Source organism: Eriocheir sinensis, chromosome 4 (assembly GCF_024679095.1).
Source record: "Eriocheir sinensis breed Jianghai 21 chromosome 4, ASM2467909v1, whole genome shotgun sequence".
Taxonomy (NCBI): domain Eukaryota; kingdom Metazoa; phylum Arthropoda; class Malacostraca; order Decapoda; family Varunidae; genus Eriocheir; species Eriocheir sinensis.
The window spans coordinates 15,608,817-15,630,897 of NC_066512.1; the positions used below are offsets into that span (position 1 = coordinate 15,608,817).

The 22,081-nt window shown below is 43.4% G+C and overlaps 1 protein-coding gene across 1 annotated transcript in view; it reads right to left on the bottom strand.

Annotated features, from left to right (window-relative positions):
• Positions 1-22,081, bottom strand: part of LOC126982254 (muscle-specific protein 300 kDa-like) — a 267,239-nt gene that overhangs the window by 39,438 nt on the left and 205,720 nt on the right. The window contains 10 exon segments of the mRNA XM_050834206.1: positions 1-685; positions 857-1,174; positions 3,467-10,018; positions 10,193-10,366; positions 10,541-17,089; positions 17,438-17,791; positions 19,397-19,426; positions 19,706-20,203; positions 20,789-21,085; positions 21,311-21,508. The exon segment at positions 1-685 is cut by the window's left edge and continues 428 nt beyond it. Of these exon segments, the coding sequence (XP_050690163.1) occupies positions 1-685; positions 857-1,174; positions 3,467-10,018; positions 10,193-10,366; positions 10,541-17,089; positions 17,438-17,791; positions 19,397-19,426; positions 19,706-20,203; positions 20,789-21,085; positions 21,311-21,508 (15,655 nt within the window).

The following is a 22,081-nucleotide window of genomic DNA, read 5'->3' on the forward strand; positions in this document are numbered from 1 at the left end:
TCGTAATATCTCCTTCAGTCCGTGACACACTTCCATGAACTGTCTGACAAGAGTGAAGAGCAGCTTTAAGGATCTGTTCACCTTCTTTATCAATGGCTTGGCATCTTTCCAGAGTACTCTTAAGATGGACCATCGTGAGAGAAATGCGCTCAACACGGCTGACAGTTTTCTGTACATTATCCAGAGTGTACTCCAGGGAGGCAATTCTTTGCTGGATGGTGCAGATCAGTTCTTCACAGGTAAGGGACAGCTTCCCAAGAGTGTCCATGACATCTTGGTCTTGTTCCTCATCTTCAGTAGATACTTGTGTTAAATGATCCAAATTCTCCTTACTATTCATAATTTTTATTTTCAACATCTTGTAATACTCTGATATGTCTCTGAGCTGTTGAACTGATGTAATGTTGGTGTCAATGTTCTGGAGTGCCTCCTCAACATCTGAGAGTGTGTTCTGAGTCTCAGCCAACAACTGAGGAACAGGTACAACTTGGATTTGTATTTTGTGTAACTTCTTCTCTTTTTGATGAAGAAGGTCTTCAAGCTCCTTCCATTCAGTCCTGAACTGGGAGAGGAAGTGTCTTTGGTGGGCTTCATCAGTCATGTTGACCAAACCCACTGACTTGTCAAAGTGGTCCATGCATTCATTCAGCAGAACATTCTGACTGTCAAACTGAGCCTTCAGGTTCTGTGGCAGAGAAAAAAAACATTAAAACAATTTATCTCAGTATTGGTGTTGATTAAACACTAAAGCTGCTTTTTAATAGGTTAATATGAGAAAAAGAACTAATTAGCTTCCAGAGATAATGAACACTGAACCTCTACTTTGAACATTTCCTTATAAGAAACTGTGACATACCCAGATCTGGTTAAATTGTTCTTTCAGTCTTTGTTGGTCTTGTGGTGTGAGGTTAATGTTCTGCAGTGAAGCTCTGGCCTGCAAACACCACTCCTGCAGCTTGTCCATCTGAGTCTGGTAGGTGGCCCAGTGGACGTGCATTTCTTCCAGGCGCTCCAGAAGGCGGCTGACTTCTTGCCTCAGGCTTGTGCTTCGCTGATGGTGCGAGGTGACTCTGGTCTCAAGGTGGGTGCAGGTGATGGAGTCTCCTACCTTGCGGACCATCTCAACCAGGTGGCCCATGTGAGCTTCATGTGTCACACTCTCCACCAGCAGGTCCTGCATTGTTGCCACACACGCACAGGTTAGTCATGCTGGGGTTAGAGTAGCCCCTCCCAAGGCTTAGAGGCTTGAAATAAAGCCTATTTGTAAACTCCTACATTCATCAATATTGGGAAGCAACCCCCATGCCCAAGTAATGCTAATAATACACAATGAACTACTAAAAGGCAAGAACTGTTAAGACTGATAACCCATGTGTGGAAATCTATTAATGTCCTATAAATTTGGACAATAAGGGTTTGAATTTTTTCCAAGTTACCTTGAGAGAACTGCATCTAAGATAGCAGTTAAACCGGAACTGAGAAGTCAAATTATATTACTCTTAATTACTAAAACTCAGTTAATCTACTGTTGACAAATTTTCTTACTTTCGTGACTAAAATAAAAGTGTATACTACAAAATTATATTAATTTGGCAAACATTAAACAATTCAAACTGTAGCTACTAGGGGTAATAGGTTATGTATAGAACTTCTGCAAAACCTTAACAATTTCTCCAAATCACTACTGATAGTACCAATAATCTGAATTGAGGAAAAATTATATATATATATATATATATATATATATATATATATATATATATATATATATATATATATATATATATATATATATATATATATATATATATATATATATATATATATATATATATATATATATATATATATATATATATATATATATATATATATATATATATATATATATATATATATATATATATATATATATATATATATATATATATATATATATATATATATATTTAATACACATTGTTGTTATTCTACACTCATGTTTCCTACAACATCTTATTTTCTGTAATCCATCTGGGTATTAAGTAAAGACCTGAAGGTTTTCATTACACCTGATTATTAAATATTTTGCTCCTTTTGCAAATTAAGCCTTTAAGTTTTATCAATTAATATATGAATGTGATTCAAGATAATAAACATTTGAATCCTGTGATGGTGAGCTTCGTCTGAGTCAGGTGACAAAATTCTGGATGAATGTCTATGAAACAGTAAGGGAGAGTAGTTTACTAAGCATATGTTCAATACAGTGTACTCAAAAACAGTTGTTATGACTGATAAGTTAAGAATTACTTCTGTTATTGATAAGAAGTTGTTTGTAGAAGGGATGGCATAATTAAACCATATCAGATACTTGTGGCTATGAACAGAACAAATGTTTTCATGTTTTCAAAATTGCAAAAGAAAGCCAAAACTATCACTTACAACATCTATACCCCACTCAAGACTCAAGAAAGAGATTGTCTTATAGTCTCAGGGTTAGCAAGGTAAATATTACTCTGAAATACCACAAGGCACCCTAGCTACAGAGGGACACTTGAAAGGCTCTGTGTGATCCAGATTGTAACATACGCAATATGACTGGGATTCAATATTTATTTCGATATATTTAATTAATTTTCAGTCAGTTATCCTTATAATCGGAAATTTAATAGCAATAAAACTACCATGATATCTGTCTATTTGTTAGATAAATACCAGTTGTCATATGGAAAATAATTACAACAATTCTAAATCTGTACCTCTTACAGGCATAATGCAAATGACAGTTTTATAGCTTGCTGTCTTTGAACCCCAAATAAATCAACAGACAATGGAGCAAATATCACACAAGATGAGTGGTGAGTTCCTCCAGCGCTACTGGTCCTACACCACCGCCACCACCACTTGATGCAGTGAGTGTTTACAGTACACAGGGGGAGGGAAGCCTCTCTAGTCCTCTAAAAGGTCTCTCATGTTAAAGACAAAAAGAAGCTCCTCAGAACTACAGAGGTTTGCTTTGTTATAAAGTTAATTACTAAATCATTACAAACCTGGCAATCCTGAAACAGGCAAATTATCAACTCAGATTACATAGAAAATATCCACAAATGAGAAATTATACACAGTATTTCACAACTCTAGATATGCAAATATGTGATTTCTAAAACATAGGCAATAATATTATTTCATGTTATAAATTACTGGTTATGTTTGCAGGTTCTCCTTAGATTTGTAAATGCACGGTAAGAATTAATTTGTGTGGAGTTCACAATTTTAATTTCTCTGACAGCTGTAAAAACTTTTAGTTGGTTATATACTGCAAGTGTTAAATATTTAGTATAATAAACCTAAACCTGTAAATTATTACCCTCGCAGAAAATTATTTTGTTGGTTACAATAAGGCAAATATTCATATACAGTAATTAAATATGCAAAAACAGGAAAACTGATGAATAAATATCTTATGAGGTAGGAAGTGACTACTGACCTTGCAAGAGGTGGTGTTCTCTTGATAGGTGTCAGAGGTCAGTGAGTACAACTGAGTGACCTGTTCAGAAGCTGACATCATCCACGCCTCTTCTTCCTTCAGGTGGTTCAGGAGTCGCAGCCACTCAGACTCCAGTAAAGAAAGCTGGTGGTTGCGCTGTGTTGCCTTGTCCAGCAGCTTTGATGCCTTCATGTAGGAGCGAGAGTACAACTGCTGGTAGTGAACTCGAGAATTGGGTTCCAGAGCAGTGTCCAGAGATTCTAACAGTTTCTGACACTGACGAAGAGACAGGAAGAGCTTTTTGTGTTTTGTAATCGTGTCAACCAAATTAGAATGATCACAGGCCACTATTCTTGCTTCCAAGATAGTTTCTGCCATTTCTATGAGGTGAGTGAGTTCCATGAGAGTTTCTTCATACTCTGTGGTGTTGGTTGTTAGTTGCAGCACTTGATCCAATTCCCTTTCAAGAGAATCATGAACATCACACAGCTCTGCTTGGAGGGTAGCAAGCTCGTCGCCTAAATGTTGACCAGGTGTTGCTTTCAGATCATGGGAGCTTAAAAGCAGCTTTGTGATGTTGTCTCGGGCATCCTCATTAGTAATGAGAAGCACCTCAAGTTGACTAAGCTTTTCTTCGGGTGACAATTTGCCATCTTGAATTTGACACAACTGAGCCCTCAGTCTGGACACTTCTTCTCCAGCATTGGTTACTGCTTCCATATGGTGTATGTAACGTTCTTCCTCCTCCTTTACGCTCTCCTGCTGATCTTTCCGTACCTTCTCGACCTGACTCACTTGCTCTCTGAGGCATTTTACAGTTTCTATGATGGTTATGATAGTTTCTTCACTAAGGATTTCTACCGCAGACTGTGTTACTTTTTCAAGCACAACAAGTTTCTCTTCTACAATGTGCAACTCAGTTTGCAAGTGCTCATACTGCCTGTTTCTCTCACTGCTGTCTTCTGTGCTTCTTATGGTGTAAATTCTGTACTCAATGGTCTCTAACCAAGTGCTGACTGTCTCAACAATAGAAATTATAACTTTCTGAACAACAATTACCTCTTTTTTATTGAGAGCTGACTGTAATTTCTTAATATTCTCATCAACTTGCTGTTCCTGCTGGTCTGGTGGCAATGATGAGGAGGGCAGCATTAGGGCAGAGGCTGGAGGGGCTACCTGTGGCTCTTCTCTCAGGGTCTGGCGCCGCTTGAGTAAGGTGTAAATAGTCTGCCACTCCTGAGTGATCACTAATTCTTCAATCAATAACTTTTCTTCAGATGTTTCTTTGCTACTTGGCACTACAGCCTGCACCTCCTCCTCAGCAAACTCATCTGCCTCAACTTTCTCCACCTGATCAAGGGGAGGCAGGGCACTCCGAGGCTCCTTCTCAGGAGGACCAGCAGTGTGTTCATCAATCAGTTTGTCAGTAGTGATCTGTAGGTCATCACTGGGCTGTGTCAGCTCTCCAACAGGAGGTAATATCTTTTCATCACTGGGAGGGATGAGTGCCTCAGCTGTTTGAGTAGTGTCTAAACTAACTGGTTCTTTCTCCTCATCTGATGATTCAGTCATGTCAGGCTGCTGATCTGCTTCTTCAGGTACCTCTTCCTCGGTCTTCAACAGAACCTCAACCACTTGTGATTCCTCTAACTCCAATTCAGTTGTCTTTGGTTCTTCCTTTTCTGGAGACTGTACTCCAGTCTGACTCCTGTCATCACATGGTTGAACAGGTTCAGGTAACCTGTGTGCTTCATCATCAGTGACATTGATAATACCCTCTGATTCAGTAAATTCATGATCACAAGGTTCGGTGGGCATATCTGATGTAGGACTAGTGTCTATCATTTGTTTTTCTATTTCTTTCTCACTGCCTTCCACATGTTTTGGGAAAGTGTCTTCACCCAGAGTTGTATCATCTGTTTCACCTTGTGACACTAGTCTTTCTTCTGCCAGTCTATATTTACGTTCCTCCTCCACTACAAAGGCTTTAGTAATTTCATGCTCAGATGAATCAGGAACAGGCTCTGTCCTATCTTCTTCCACCTCTACCTCATGAGCTGTGATGAGGGGCATTGGTTTATCTCCCTCTTCCTCATATGTGGTTGGTGTAACAGCTGGCAAATCATCTTTGCCTCTGTATTCTGGTTCTAGAACAGCAGGATGGGATTCACTATACTCCTCCTTACACTCATGCACTGCAGCATCATCTCCCTTAAGCTCAGGTGCTGTTGTGCCAGTCAGGGATTCAATATCTTCCTCCTTATACTCAGGTGAAGTAGAGGCAGACAGATATTCAACCTCCTCCTCCTCATATTCAGGTGCTGTAGAGGCAGGAAGAGGTTCAACATCCTCCTCCTTATACTCTGGTACTGTAGAGGTAGAAAGATGTTCAAGATCCTTCTCCATATATTCAGGTGCTGTGGTAAGAAGGGGATCAACATCCTCCTCCTTACACTCAGGTACTGTTGAGGCAGGAAGAGGTTCAACATCCTCCTCCTTACACTCAGGTACTGTTGAGGCAGGAAGAGGTTCAACATCCTCCTCCTTACACTCAGGTACTGTTGAGGCAGGAAGAGGTTCAACATCCTCCTCCTTACACTCAGGTACTGTTGAGGCAGGAAGAGGTTCAACATCCTCCTCCTTAGATTCAGGTGTTGCTATGGTTGGAGTGGATTCAACATCTGCTTCCTGACACACAGGTGTTGTGATAGGAAGAGGTCCAATATCCTCAGATATAGTTGTGTCAGGAGTGTGTTCAACATCTGTTTCCCGGCACACAGGCACTGCACTGATGGGAAGAGGTTCAACATTCTTCTCTTTATTTTCAGGTGCTTCAGAGATAGAGAGAGTTTCTACATCTACTTCCTTATTCTCAATTGCTTCACTAGGAGGTTCATAACCAACATGTACATCCTCATCCTTGGGTTTTTGAGTGTGTGGGAGGGACTGACTACTATCCTCTGGGGTGGATACAAGAGGCTGGGGAGAAACTAGGTGTTCATACTTCTCCTCTTCAGTGGGTGGAGAAGCAGGAAGGAGAGGCTTTGCAATTTCACTCTCAGTATGCAAGACTCCTTCTTCCTCCTCCCCCTCTACTATTAGTTTAAGTTCAGGGACATGCTCATGGGATTCATCATGTTCTTTTTCTTCATAGACAGGCAATGGAGGTGATGGTAGTGATTCAATTACTGGTTTATCAGATGGAATGGGCTCAGAGGGAGATTCATACACATTTTCCTCAAAGGTCACATGCACAGAAGATGTTTCCTCAGGCAGGTCTGGAGCTGAAGCTGGGGGAGGGAACTGTTCCTCAGGCACTGGGAATGGCAGCTGTTTCTGAGGAAGAGGAGGCTCCACATGCTCCTCGGGTACATATGGAGCACTTGCGAGGTCATCAGGCTGAGTTGACTGCTCCTCCTCAGACACCTCTTGTGGGTACAGATCTTCTTGCCAAATTTCTACTTTATCTGCTTCTTTCAGTCCTGTTAAAGAATCCTTTGCTGGCTGTGGGAAATGATCAATAATTAATTCTTTAGTATCAGGATTCTCTGAGGAAGAAGGAAAATCACCAATACTAGTTTCAGGTAGAAGACTATCCTGTGGGATCTCATAGACAGGAACCTCAACAACTTCCAAAGGCCCAGCAAGTTTACCATCAGTGATGAACTGATATTCTCTCTTACTATCAACTGTCTCAACATCGTCTGTTTTTGAAGGTAATATGTTTCTTACAGTCTCAGGGTAATCAAGCAACATTTCTTCAGTCACCTCTTCTGGTTCCTCAACAACATCCTTTGTCTCCACTGGCTTCCCATCAACCATAATCACTGTCTTGATTATTCTTCTTCTTATAATCTTCTGTGTAGTTGTCACTTCAGGTTCTGTAACTTCCTCAACTACAACAGAGTCAGTTGGAAGGTTTGCTAACATTTCCTCAGTCACCTCTTCTGGCTCCTCTATCACCTCCTCAGTCTCCACTGGCTTGCCATCAATGATTACAATCTTCTTGATCACCCTCCTTCTGATAATCTTATGAACAGTTGTCACCTCAGGCTCTGTGACTGTCTCAGTGATAACAGAGTCAGCTGGAAGGTTCTGCAGCATTTCCTCAGTCACCTCTTCTGGCTCCTCTACCACCTCCTCAGTCTCCACTGGCTTGCCATCAATGATTACAATCTTTTTGATCACCCTCCTTCTGATAATCCTGTGGACTGTGGTCACCTCAGGCTCTGTGATGGTCTCAGTGATAACAGAGTCAGCTGGAAGGTTTGCTAACATTTCCTCAGTCACCTCTTCTGGCTCCTCTATCACCTCCTCAGTCTCCACTGGCTTGCCATCAATGATTACAATCTTCTTGATCACCCTCCTTCTGATAATCCTGTGGACTGTGGTCACCTCAGGCTCTGTGACTGTCTCAGTGATAACAGAGTCAGCTGGAAGGTTTGCTAACATTTCCTCAGTCACCTCTTCTGGCTCCTCTATCACCTCCTCAGTCTCCACTGGCTTGCCATCAATGATTACAATCTTCTTGATCATCCTCCTTCTGATAATCTTATGAACAGTTGTCACCTCAGGCTCTGTGACTGTCTCAGTGATAACAGAGTCAGCGGGAAGGTTTGCTAACATTCCCTCAGTCACCTCTTCTGGCTCCTCTATTACCTCCTCAGTCTCCACTGGCTTGCCATCAACGATTACAAACTTCTTAATCACCCTCCTTCTGATAATCTCATGAACAGTTGTCACCTCAGGCTCTGTGACTGTCTCAGTGATAACAGAGTCAGCTGGAAGGCTCTGCAGCATTTCTTCAGTCACCTCTTCTGGCTCCTCTATCACCTCCTCAGTCTCCACTGGCTTACTCTCAATTACTTTAGTGTCAGAGTCAGCAGGAAGGTTTTGCAGCCTATCTTCCTGGAATTTTTGTGGCTCTTCTTCTGTATTTGTTATATCCTGCTCTGCATTTTCAATATCTGCAGTTTGATAATGATGATCTTTTACTCTTTCTTCAGGTTCAGGGAATGGATCAAGAGTAGTTGTTTCAATGTCCTCATAGACAGGCAATCCAATCTCCTGCAAATCTTGCTCTCCAATGTTTTTGGGTTGTCTTTTGTCTACCTCTTCATATGTACTGCTGGGGAAGATACTGACAGTTTCTTCTCTTGGCTTCAGATCATCAAAGTTATCAGAAACATATGGGAATCCAACAGCAGGAGCTGAATATTCCTCTGGCATACTAGAATCAAGTGTTTCCTCAACGCCCAGACGTGGCAAAGTAACATCAATTTGCTCTTTTTCAGGTTCAGAGGCTGTGCTGGGAGCATCATCTCTTGAGTAAAGTTCTTCTGTCCAAGGAGACTGAGTAGGAACTTGAGGCTGTGGACTTCCTGGTTTCTCCTCTGGCTCTGGAAAAGCTTGAGGCTGAAGTTGAATTGTCTCTTTTGGAAAGACTGGAGGCTCCATGGCATTTTCTCCTTTGGGAGATTCCTTTTCTGTAGCTGAGGAGGGATCTGGGAAGGGTGATGGATCAGTCTCATCCTGCCGCACTTCATACTGAGGAGCCCTAATAACCTCATCAGTCAGCTCTTCTGGCTCCTCTATCTCCTCCTCAGTCTCCACTGGCTTGCCATCAACCATAATTATCTTCTTGATCACCCTCCTTCTGATAATCTTATGAACAGTTGTAACCTCAGGCTCTGTGACTGTCTCAGTGATAACAGAGTCAGCTGGAAGGTTTGCTAACATTTCCTCAGTCACCTCTTCTGGCTCCTCTATCACCTCCTCAGTCTCCACTGGCTTCCCATCAACCATAATTATCTTCTTGATCACCCTCCTTCTGATAATCTTATGAACAGTTGTCACCTCAGGCTCTGTGACTGTCTCAGTGATAACAGAGTCAGCTGGAAGGTTTGCTAACATTTCCTCAGTCACCTCTTCTGGCTCCTCTATCACCTCCTCAGTCTCCACTGGCTTGCCATCAATGATTACAATCTTCTTGATCACCCTCCTTCTGATAATCTTATGAACAGTTGTCACCTCAGGCTCTGTGACTGTCTCAGTGATAACAGAGTCAGCTGGAAGGTTCTGCAGCATTTCCTCAGTCACCTCTTCTGGCTCCTCTATCACCTCCTCGGTCTCCACTGGCTTGCCATCAATGATTACAATCTTCTTGATCACCCTCCTTCTGATAATCTTATGAACAGTTGTCACCTCAGGTTCTGTGATTGTCTCAGTGATAACAGAGTCAGCTGGAAGGTTTGCTAACATTTCCTCAGTCACCTCTTCTGGCTCCTCTATCACCTCCTCAGTCTCCACTGGCTTGCCATCAATGATTACAATCTTCTTGATCACCCTCCTTCTGATAATCTTATGAACAGTTGTCACTTCAGGCTCTGTGACTGTCTCAGTGATAACAGAGTCAGCTGGAAGGTTTGCTAACATTTCCTCAGTCACCTCTTCTGGCTCCTCTATCACCTCCTCAGTTTCCACTGGCTTGCCATCAACCATAGTTATATTTTTGATCACCCTCTTTCTGATAATCTTATGAACAGTTGTCACCTCAGGCTCTGTGACTGTCTCAGTGATAACAGAGTCAGCTGGAAGGTTCTGCAGCATTTCCTCAGTCATCTCTTCTGGCTCCTCTATCACCTCCTCAGTCTCCACTGGCTTGCCATCAATGATTACAATCTTCTTGATCACCCTCCTTCTGATAATCTTTTGAACAGTTGTCACCTCAGGCTCTGTGACTGTCTCAGTGATAACAGAGTCAGCTGGAAGGTTTGCTAATATTTCCTCAGTCACCTCTTCTGGCTCCTCTATCACCTCCTCAGTCTCCACTGGCTTGCCATCAATGATTACAATCTTCTTGATCACCCTCCTTCTGATAATCTTTTGAACAGTTGTCACCTCAGGCTCTGTGACTGTCTCAGTGATAACAGAGTCAGCTGGAAGGTTTGCTAACATTTCCTCAGTCACCTCTTCCGGCTCCTCTATCACCTCCTCAGTCTCCACTGGCTTGCCATCAACCATAATTATCTTCTTGATCACCCTCCTTCTGATAATCCTGTGGACTGTGGTCACCTCAGGCTCTGTGACTGTCTCAGTGATAACAGAGTCAGCTGGAAGGTTTGCTAATATTTCCTCAGTCACCTCTTCTGGCTCCTCTATCACCTCCTCAGTCTCCACTGGCTTGCCATCAATGATTACAATCTTCTTGATCACCCTCCTTCTGATAATCCTGTGGACTGTGGTCACCTCAGGCTCTGTGACTGTCTCAGTGATAACAGAGTCAGCTGGAAGGTTTTGCAGCATTTCTTCCTGGAATTTTTGCGGTTCTTCTTCTATATCTCTTTTATTTGTTGTATCCTGCTCTGCATTTTCAATATCTGCAGTTTGATAATGATGATCTTTTACTCTTTCTTCAGGTTCAGGGAATGGATCAGGAGTAGTTGTTTCAATGTCCTCATAGACAGGCAATCCAATCTCCTGCAAATCTTGCTCTCCAATGTTTTTGGGTTGTCTTTTGTCTACCTCTTCATATGTATTGCTGGGGAAGATACTGACAGTTTCTTCTCTCGGCTTCAGATCATCAAAGTTATCAGAAACATATGGGAATCCAACAGCAGGAGCTGAATATTCCTCTGGCATACTAGAATCAAGTGTTTCCTCAACGCCCAGACGTGGCAAAGTAACATCAATTTGCTCTTTTTCAGGTTCAGAGGCTGTGCTGGGAGCATCATCTCTTGAGTAAAGTTCTTCTGTCCAAGGAGACTGAGTAGGAACTTGAGGCTGTGGACTTCCTGGTTTCTCCTCTGGTTCTGGAAAAGCTTGAGGCTGAAGTTGAATTGTCTCTTTTGGAAAGACTGGAGGCTCCATGGCATTTTCTCCTTTGGGAGATTCCTTTTCTGTAGCTGAGGAGGGATCTGGGAAGGGTGATGGATCAGTCTCATCCTGCCGCACTTCATACTGAGGAGCCCTAATTGTGGGCAGACCGGAGTCTTTTAAAACAGTATCTAACTCTGGTTCCTCCCTTTTTTCTTCTTGTGTATAAAGAGCCTCAGGGAACAACTTTGGCAAGGGTTCTTCTTTTTGTTTATGAGAAACCTTGAATGGCTCTGGAAACTCTCCAACTGGGCTTGCAAATGGAATATCTTTATTAAAGTCATCAGAGTCTTTTTCTTGAATAGGTGAAGTGGAATATGAGATGTCCTCAAGTTTTATTTTACTGTCTTCTTGGACATCAGGTTTCTCTTGAGAATAATATTCTATATTCCACTGGGAGTCTGTAGAAGTATCAGGTCGAATTACTTCTTTATCAGAAGAACCAGGCTCTGGGAATGTTTCACTTTTCTCTGCGTCTACCTTTTCCTCTGTTTTGCTTAGCATATTTACATCCTCGTTCTCCAGAGTTTGAATATCCTTTATTCCAGGTTCAGGGAAATCAACTTCTGGCAAGGTTGGAGAACTATGAGATGGCATTTCTGAAGGAAGTGGAGCAGTAGCAGCAGTGTTTGGTATTTCAGTGGCTGTAGAGACAAGACTTTTTGCAGGCTGAGGATAAACATCAACAACCAGTTGCACATTATCACTGCTTTTTGGAGCATCAATCCCTAGTGGTGTCTCAGGGAAATCTTCACTATGTTGGATGCTTTCTGCATGTTTCTGAATTGTGTCACTATCAGTAGTCTGTGGCGTGACCATAATGTGTTCTTCTGCTGTTTGAACTGTAGCAGTGTATAATGTGTCATGGCTTTCTTCAGCAGCTGCTACAGGGAAAGATTCTGTTCTTGGCTTCATTTCATTTGGTTCAGCGCATTTTGGAGTTTCAGTAACTTCTGAATCTTTCTTGGGCTTTTCTTTTGTTTCTTTTTGTATCTGTTCTTCAGTATCATGCATCTTTTCTTGCTCATCTATGGGTAGTTTTTTAAGGTTCTCTTCTCTTGGTTCTTGGAGCTCTGGGAATGGAGCTATGCCAGGAGAACTTTCCTTTTCATAAGGTGGCAGGCTGGGGAGACTGTCACTTGCATCATGGCTCTCAATAGTTTCAACTTTACTTGTTTCAGTGGACTGAGTGTACAGTACCTCCTGGAAGAGTCTGACCTCCTCAGTAGCTTGAGGGGTTTCCAGTTTTCCTAAGGGCTGAGGTACATCACTTTCAGGAGCAGGGAATGGTGGTTCTTTAGAAGAAAACTGAGGCTGTGGTGCTGGTAAAGGTGGCATATCTACTTCTTCCTTCTCTTCCTGTATTTGTTCACTTTCTTGAGAAACTTCACCCTTCTCATACACATCATCAGTCCACTGTAAGGTTGGTGCTGTTCCTTGTGGCAGATCATTAGCCTCAGAGCCACTGGGTACAGGTACATCACTCTCAGGAGCAGGGAATGGTGGTTCTTTAGAGGAAAACTGAGGCTGTGGTGCTGGCAAAGGTGGCATATCTACTGTTTCCTTCTCTTCCTGTATTTGTTCATTTTCTTGAGAAACTTTGCTCTTCTCATACACATCATCAGTCCACTGTAAGGTTGCTGTTGCTCCTTGTGGCAGATCATCAGTCTCAGAGCCACTGGGTACAGGGAAAGTATCTGCTGAATTTTCATCGACGTCATCTGCAACTACAAATGATCCTTCATCATCTTCTACTTGAGTGCCACCTGGCCTTGGGAATGGTATGTCCTTGTCTCCTGATGAAATCTGTGTCTCTGGTGGTGGTTGCATAGGTGGACTTTCTTCCCATGTGATGGATTCAGATGCTTCAGTGACTCCCATCTCTGGATACATATCACTTGTCCATGATTTTGTCTGCTGCATTTCATTATGACATGGAACTTGTTCATGTAGTTCTGGCTGTGGATATTCGTCAGTGGGTGAAGGGAAATCAGGGACACTGTCTTGAGGGGGAAGCTGCATCCCAAACTCAGGAGTATATGGTGCTGCAGTAGTGCTCGGTGGGATATCTGGAATATCTGTGCCTAACTTCTCCAACTGATAATGATTCTTCTCCCAGATAACTGCAACAGACTGTGATGATTCACTGGTTGGCTTGACATCATTTACACTCTGGAAGTCAGGGAATGAGGATTCGTCTCTCTCAAACTCAACAGGCTCTGCAAATGATGGAATTCTGCTGTCACCAAAATCAGGGAGAGGAGCGGGTGGGGCGGGTGCATTGGGAGGGTTAGCAGAAATAGCCTGTTCATGGACTTCTTTTTGAATTTCTGGGTATTTATCTTTATCAAACAAGTTCATCCTTGGCTCATGATCATGCGGTGTATCTGTTGACATAGATGAGGAAATATCAGGATATTCCCCGTGAGGGGATGGGAAGGGTCTGTTAGTTTCTTGGAGGTCATCGGGAAGCACTGGAAGTTCTGGCTCGGGTGCTGTTAGTCCTTCATCTGACACCTGAATATCTTGATCAGATGCAGAGATGCCAGTTTTGTCATATAATGCTGTCTGATAATGATCGCTGGATTCAGGTGCTTCAAGCAGCTGCTCAGTACCATCCTCTCTCTTTACTGGTTCAGGGAATGGATCAGGTTTTATTTCCTTATACTTTGGCTTTGGAATAGCGGAATCTTTTTCTTTGGGTCCTTCAAATTCACTTGGCAAGGCAAATGCTTCAGGTGAAATATTTTCATCTCTTTTTGCATCTGAAACCTTTTTATTTGATGTGTCAATCTTTTGACTTATGGCCAAATCCTGAAGTTGAGTTTGGTGATCTTGAGTAAGTGAAATCTCATGCATAATGTCCTTCAGATCATCACTAACCTCTTCCCATGAAAGATTAGACAGACATTCAGAGGATCCAGGGAATGGCTGCACTTCATGGTCTCCTTTCTCATTATCTTCTTGTTGAGAAGATGCCTTTTCTGAGCTTTGGTGATACAGCTCAACTTCCCCACAGTCATAATTATCAGGATAAATCCAGTCATTTTTAAACTGTCCTTCAGTTACATCTTGTGGAGCTGCATCATCTTCTTTTACATCAAGGAGTTTTTCACCGGGTTGTGGAATGGAGTCAGAATCTGGTGACACAACTAGGTCAGGATCACATGCTGGGGCAGATGGTGCTTCTTTATCAGACTCAAGTGCTTGTGTCTCTTTGTTTTTGTCAGCTGTTGGATCAACCTCCTTCAGAATGTTAACTGACTTGTTTTCTGTAACAACTATATCAGGGAAGGTGTCTGATTCTGTTTTCTTAGTGTCAGAGTCTGTGTGTTCCTCTGGCAGGGGTGGGGCATCCTCAGAGGTTTGAAGTATGGCTTCACTGTCTTGAAGCTGTGGAACCTCTTGGTAAACATCTCCTGAAAACACTTGACTGTTATCAGTTTCAGCATTAGAACTTCTTGGTTCACCTTCATCCCCTGATGGAAGAGGTAGGTCCTCCACAGGGAGAGGGAAAGACTTAGTGGTAATATCTATTTTGGGGCTTGCATCAGGCACTGTTATCTCTTCTACCTCACATGTAATTTCTGGAATGTATTCTGTTTTTTCTTGATCTTGTTTCTTGTGGTAAAGCTCCTTATCCCAACAATCAACAGACATCTTTGGCTGTGGAACATCAGAACTGTCAGCTACAGGTTCAGGGAATGAGATGGAGTCATGTGATTCACTGATGCCAGTCTGAGGTGGGGAACATGTTTTGTTCATCTCAGTAACTGTCATGTCTGATCCATCATCTGGGATCCCATATTCAGTCTCAGGTTCTTCTATAATTTCCTCAGTTTCAACTTTTTCTCCATCTATGATCTGGATTCGCTTGATAATTTGCCTTCTTTTCCGAACAACATGATACCTAACGTTCCTCTTTTCAGCTGTGTCACTCTCAGGTGAAGGCTGGTCATCTTCAAGGATTTCTTCTGAGAGTATTGGCTGTCCATCAATAATCTTCAACCGTCTCACAATTTTGACCTTTTGTCCCGGGTCACTGCCAACAAGTGAAGAGCAGTGAACGGGCAAAGGCTCGATCCCTTCACTTAAAGGAACAGTAATTGGCTGTTGGTTTGGCTGCAAGCCACTATATTCGTGAATTTCTTCTGGAGTTTCCTCCCTCTCCTCACTAATAAATTCTTTCCCATCAACAATTCGCAAGGATCGCCTTATCTTCACATTCTTTTTCACCACGCGTACACCAGACAAACTTGGAACACATAAGGCACTTAACGTGTCTTTCAGCTCATCAGATTCTTTAACAACTTCCTCAGTCTCTACTGGTTTTCCATCAATTCGTACCCTTTTTATTAGTTTTTGTCTGACAATATCAGCAATATCAGAGTCAGCTGGAAGGTTCTGCAGCATTTCCTCAGTCACCTCTTCTGGCTCCTCTATCACCTCCTCAGTTTCCACTGGCTTACCATCAACCATAATTATCTTCTTGATCACCCTCCTTCTGATAATCTTATGAACAGTTGTCACCTCAGGCTCTGTGACTGTCTCAGTGATAACAGAGTCAGCTGGAAGGTTCTGCAGCATTTCCTCAGTCACCTCTTCTGGCTCCTCTATCACCTCCTCAGTCTCCACTGGCTTGCCATCAATGATTACAATCTTCTTGATCACCCTCCTTCTGATAATCTTATGAACAGTTGTCACCTCAGGCTCTGTGACTGTCTCAGTGATAACAGAGTCAGCTGGAAGGTTCTGCAGCATTTCCTCAGTCACCTCTTCTGGCTCCTCTATCACCTCCTCAGTCTCCACTGGCTTGCCATCAATGATTACAATCTTCTTGATCACCCTCCTTCTGATAATCCTGTGGACTGTGGTCACCTCAGGCTCTGTGACTGTCTCAGTGATAACAGAGTCAGCTGGAAGGTTTGCTGATATTTCCTCAGTCACCTCCTCTGGCTCCTCTATCACCTCCTCAGTCTCCACTGGCTTGCCATCAATGATTACAATCTTCTTGATCACCCTCCTTCTGATAATCCTGTGGATTGTGGTCACCTCAGGCTCTGTGACTGTCTCAGTGATAACAGAGTCAGCTGGAAGGTTCTGCAGCATTTCCTCAGTCACCTCTTCTGGCTCTTCTATCACCTCCTCAGTCTCCACTGGCTTGCCATCAACCATAATTATCTTCTTGATCACCCTCCTTCTGATAATCTTATGAACAGTTGTCACCTCAGGCTCTGTGACTGTCTCAGTGATAACAGAGTCAGCTGGAAGGTTCTGCAGCATTTCCTCAGTCACCTCTTCTGGCTCCTCTATCACCTCCTCGGTCTCCACTGGCTTGCCATCAATGATTACAATCTTCTTGATCACCCTCCTTCTGATAATCTTATGAACAGTTGTCACCTCAGGTTCTGTGATTGTCTCAGTGATAACAGAGTCAGCTGGAAGGTTTGCTAACATTTCCTCAGTCACCTCTTCTGGCTCCTCTATCACCTCCTCAGTTTCCACTGGCTTGCCATCAACCATAATTATCTTCTTGATCACCCTCCTTCTGATAATCTTATGAACAGTTGTCACCTCAGGCTCTGTGACTGTCTCAGTGATAACAGAGTCAGCTGGAAGGTTCTGCAGCATTTCCTCAGTCACCTCTTCTGGCTCCTCTATCACCTCCTCAGTCTCCACTGGCTTGCCATCAATGATTACAATCTTCTTGATCACCCTCCTTCTGATAATCTTATGAACAGTTGTCACCTCAGGCTCTGTGACTGTCTCAGTGATAACAGAGTCAGCTGGAAGGTTCTGCAGCATTTCCTCAGTCACCTCTTCTGGCTCCTCTATCACCTCCTCTGTCTCCACTGGCTTGCCATCAATGATTACAATCTTCTTGATCACTCTCCTTCTGATAATCTTATGAACAGTTGTCACTTCAGGCTCTGTGACTGTCTCAGTGATAACAGAGTCAGCTGGAAGGTTCTGCAGCATTTCCTCAGTCACCTCTTCTGGCTCCTCTATCACCTCCTCTGTCTCCACTGGCTTGCCATCAATGATTACAATCTTCTTGATCACTCTCCTTCTGATAATCTTATGAACAGTTGTCACCTCAGGCTCTGTGACTGTCTCAGTGATAACAGAGTCAGCTGGAAGGTTCTGCAGCATTTCCTCAGTCACCTCTTCTGGCTCCTCTATCACCTCCTCAGTCTCCACTGGCTTGCCATCAATGATTACAATCTTCTTGATCACCCTCCTTCTGATAATCTTATGAACAGTTGTCACCTCAGGCTCTGTGACTGTCTCAGTGATGACAGAGTCAGCTGGAAGGTTCTGCAGCATTTCCTCAGTCACCTCTTCTGGCTCCTCTATCACCTCCTCAGTCTCCACTGGCTTGCCATCAATGATTACAATCTTCTTGATCACCCTCCTTCTGATAATCCTGTGGACTGTGGTCACCTCAGGCTCTGTGACTGTCTCAGTGATAACAGAGTCAGCTGGTAGGTTTTGCAGCATTTCTTCCTGGAATTTTTGCGGTTCTTCTTCTATATCTCTTTTATTTGTTGTATCCTGCTCTGCATTTTCAATATCTGCAGTTTGATAATGATGATCTTTTACTCTTTCTTCAGGTTCAGGGAATGGATCAGGAGTAGTTGTTTCAATGTCCTCATAGACAGGCAATCCAATCTCCTGCAAATCTTGCTCTCCAATGTTTTTGGGTTGTCTTTTGTCTACCTCTTCATATGTACTGCTGGGGAAGATACTGACAGTTTCTTCTCTTGGCTTCAGATCATCAAAGTTATCAGAAACATATGGGAATCCAACAGCAGGAGCTGAATATTCCTCTGGCATACTAGAATCAAGTGTTTCCTCAACGCCCAGACGTGGCAAAGTAACATCAATTTGCTCTTTTTCAGGTTCAGAGGCTGTGCTGGGAGCATCATCTCTTGAGTAAAGTTCTTCTGTCCAAGGAGACTGAGTAGGAACTTGAGGCTGTGGACTTCCTGGTTTCTCCTCTGGCTCTGGAAAAGCTTGTGGCTGAAGTTGAATTGTCTCTTTTGGAATGACTGGAGGCTCCATGGCATTTTCTCCTTTGGGAGATTCCTTTTCTGTAGCTGAGGAGGGATCTGGGAAGGGTGATGGATCAGTCTCATCCTGCCGCACTTCATACTGAGGAGCCCTAATAACCTCATCAGTCAGCTCTTCTGGCTCCTCTATCACCTCCTCAGTTTCCACTGGCTTGCCATCAACCATAGTTATCTTCTTGATCATCCTCCTTCTGATAATCTTATGAACAGTTGTCACCTCAGGCTCTGTGACTGTCTCAGTGATAACAGAGTCAGCTGGAAGGTTTGCTAACATTTCCTCAGTCACCTCTTCTGGCTCCTCTATCACCTCCTCAGTCTCCACTGGCTTGCCATCAACCATAATTATCTTCTTGATCACCCTCCTTCTGATAATCTTATGAACAGTGGTCACCTCAGGCTCTGTGACTGTCTCAGTGATAACAGAGTCAGCTGGAAGGTTTGCTAACATTTCCTCAGTCACCTCTTCTGGCTCCTCTATCACCTCCTCAGTCTCCACTGGCTTGCCATCAATGATTACAATCTTCTTGATCACCCTCCTTCTGATAATCTTATGAACAGTTGTCACCTCAGGCTCTGTGACTGACTCAGTGATAACAGAGTCAGCTGGAAGGTTTGCTAACATTTCCTCAGTCACCTCTTCTGGCTCCTCTATCACCTCCTCAGTCTCCACTGGCTTGCCATCAATGATTACAATCTTCTTAATCACCCTCCTTCTGATAATCTTATGAACAGTTGTCACCTCAGGCTCTGTGACTGTCTCAGTGATAACAGAGTCAGCTGGAAGGTTCTGCAGCATTTCCTCAGTCACCTCTTCTGGCTCCTCTATCACCTCCTCGGTCTCCACTGGCTTGCCATCAATGATTACAATCTTCTTGATCACCCTCCTTCTGATAATCTTATGAACAGTTGTCACCTCAGGTTCTGTGATTGTCTCAGTGATAACAGAGTCAGCTGGAAGGTTTGCTAACATTTCCTCAGTCACCTCTTCTGGCTCCTCTATCACCTCATCAGTCTCCACTGGCTTGCCATCAATGATTACAATCTTCTTGATCACCCTCCTTCTGATAATCTTATGAACAGTTGTCACTTCAGGCTCTGTGACTGTCTCAGTGATAACAGAGTCAGCTGGAAGGTTTGCTAACATTTCCTCAGTCACCTCTTCTGGCTCCTCTATCACCTCCTCAGTTTCCACTGGCTTGCCATCAACCATAGTTATCTTTTTGATCACCCTCTTTCTGATAATCTTATGAACAGTTGTCACCTCAGGCTCTGTGACTGTCTCAGTGATGACAGAGTCAGCTGGAAGGTTCTGCAGCATTTCCTCAGTCACCTCTTCTGGCTCCTCTATCACCTCCTCAGTCTCCACTGGCTTGCCATCAATGATTACAATCTTCTTGATCACCCTCCTTCTGATAATCCTGTGGATTGTGGTCACCTCAGGCTCTGTGACTGTCTCAGTGATAACAGAGTCAGCTGGAAGGTTCTGCAGCATTTCCTCAGTCACCTCTTCTGGCTCTTCTATCACCTCCTCAGTCTCCACTGGCTTGCCATCAATGATTACAATCTTCTTGATTATCCTCCTTCTGATAATCTTATGAACAGTTGTCACTTCAGGCTCTGTGACTGTCTCAGTGATATCAGAGTCAGCTGGAAGGTTCTGCAGCATTTCCTCAGACACCTCTTCTGGCTCCTCTAACACCTCCTCAGTCTCCACTGGCTTGCCATCAATCATAATTATCTTCTTGATCACCCTCCTTCTGATAATCTTATGAACAGTTGTCACCTCAGGCTCTGTGACTGTCTCAGTGATAACAGAGTCAGCTGGAAGGTTCTGCAGCATTTCCTCAGTCACCTCTTCTGGCTCCTCAATCACCTCCTCAGTCTCCACTGGCTTGCCATCAATGATTACAATCTTCTTGATCACCCTCCTTCTGATAATCTTATGAACAGTTGTCACTTCAGGCTCTGTGACTGTCTCAGTGATAACAGAGTCAGCTGGAAGGTTTGCTAACATTTCCTCAGTCACCTCTTCTGGCTCCTCTATCACCTCCTCAGTCTCCACTGGCTTACCATCAACCATAATTATCTTCTTGATCACCCTCCTTCTGATAATCTTATGAACAGTTGTCACTTCAGGCTCTGTGACTGTCTCAGTGATAACAGAGTCAGCTGGAAGGTTTGCTAACATTTCCTCAGTCACCTCTTCTGGCTCCTCTATCACCTCCTCAGTCTCCACTGGCTTGCCATCAACCATTATTATCTTCTTGATCACCCTCCTTCTGATAATCTTATGAACAGTTGTCACCTCAGGCTCTGTGACTGTCTCAGTGATAACAGAGTCAGCTGGAAGGTTCTGCAGCATTTCCTCAGTCACCTCTTCTGGCTCCTCTATCACCTCCTCAGTCTCCACTGGCTTGCCATCAATGATTACAATCTTCTTGATCATCCTCCTTCTGATAATCTTATGAACAGTTGTCACTTCAGGCTCTGTGACTGTCTCAGTGATAACAGAGTCAGCTGGAAGGTTCTGCAGCATTTCCTCAGTCACCTCCTCTGGCTCCTCTATCACCTCCTCAGTCTCCACTGGCTTGCCATCAACCATAATTATCTTCTTGATCACTCTCCTTCTGATAATCTTATGAACAGTTGTCACCTCAGGCTCTGTGACTGTCTCAGTGATAACAGAGTCAGCTGGAAGGTTCTGCAGCATTTCCTCAGTCACCTCTTCTGGCTCCTCTATCACCTCCTCAGTCTCCACTGGCTTGCCATCAATGATTACAATTTTCTTGATCACCCTCCTTCTGATAATCTTATGAACAGTTGTCACCTCAGGCTCTGTGACTGTCTCAGTGATAACAGAGTCAGCTGGAAGGTTTGCTAACATTTCCTCAGTCACCTCTTCTGGCTCCTCTATCACCTCCTCAGTCTCCACTGGCTTGCCATCAACCATAATTATCTTCTTGATCACCCTCCTTCTGATAATCTTATGAACAGTTGTCACCTCAGGCTCTGTGACTGTCTCAGTGATAACAGAGTCAGCTGGAAGGTTCTGCAGCATTTCCTCAGTCACCTCTTCCGGCTCCTCTATCACCTCCTCAGTCTCCACTGGCTTGCCATCAATGATTACAATCTTCTTGATCACCCTCCTTCTGATAATCTTATGAACAGTTGTCACCTCAGGCTCTGTGACTGTCTCAGTGATAACAGAGTCAGCTGGAAGGTTTGCTAACATTTCCTCAGTCACCTCTTCTGGCTCCTCTATCACCTCCTCAGTCTCCACTGGCTTGCCATCAATGATTACAATCTTCTTGATCACCCTCCTTCTGATAATCTTATGAACAGTTGTCACTTCAGGCTCTGTGACTGTCTCAGTGATAACAGTGTCAGCTGGAAGGTTTGCTAACATTTCCTCAGTCACCTCTTCTGGCTCCTCTATCACCTCCTCAGTCTCCACTGGCTTGCCATCAACCATAATTATCTTCTTGATCACCCTCCTTCTGATAATCTTATGAACAGTTGTCACCTCAGGCTCTGTGACTGTCTCAGTGATAACAGAGTCAGCTGGAAGGTTTGCTAACATTTCCTCAGTCACCTCTTCTGGCTCCTCTATCACCTCCTCAGTCTCCACTGGCTTGCCATCAATGATTACAATCTTCTTGATCACCCT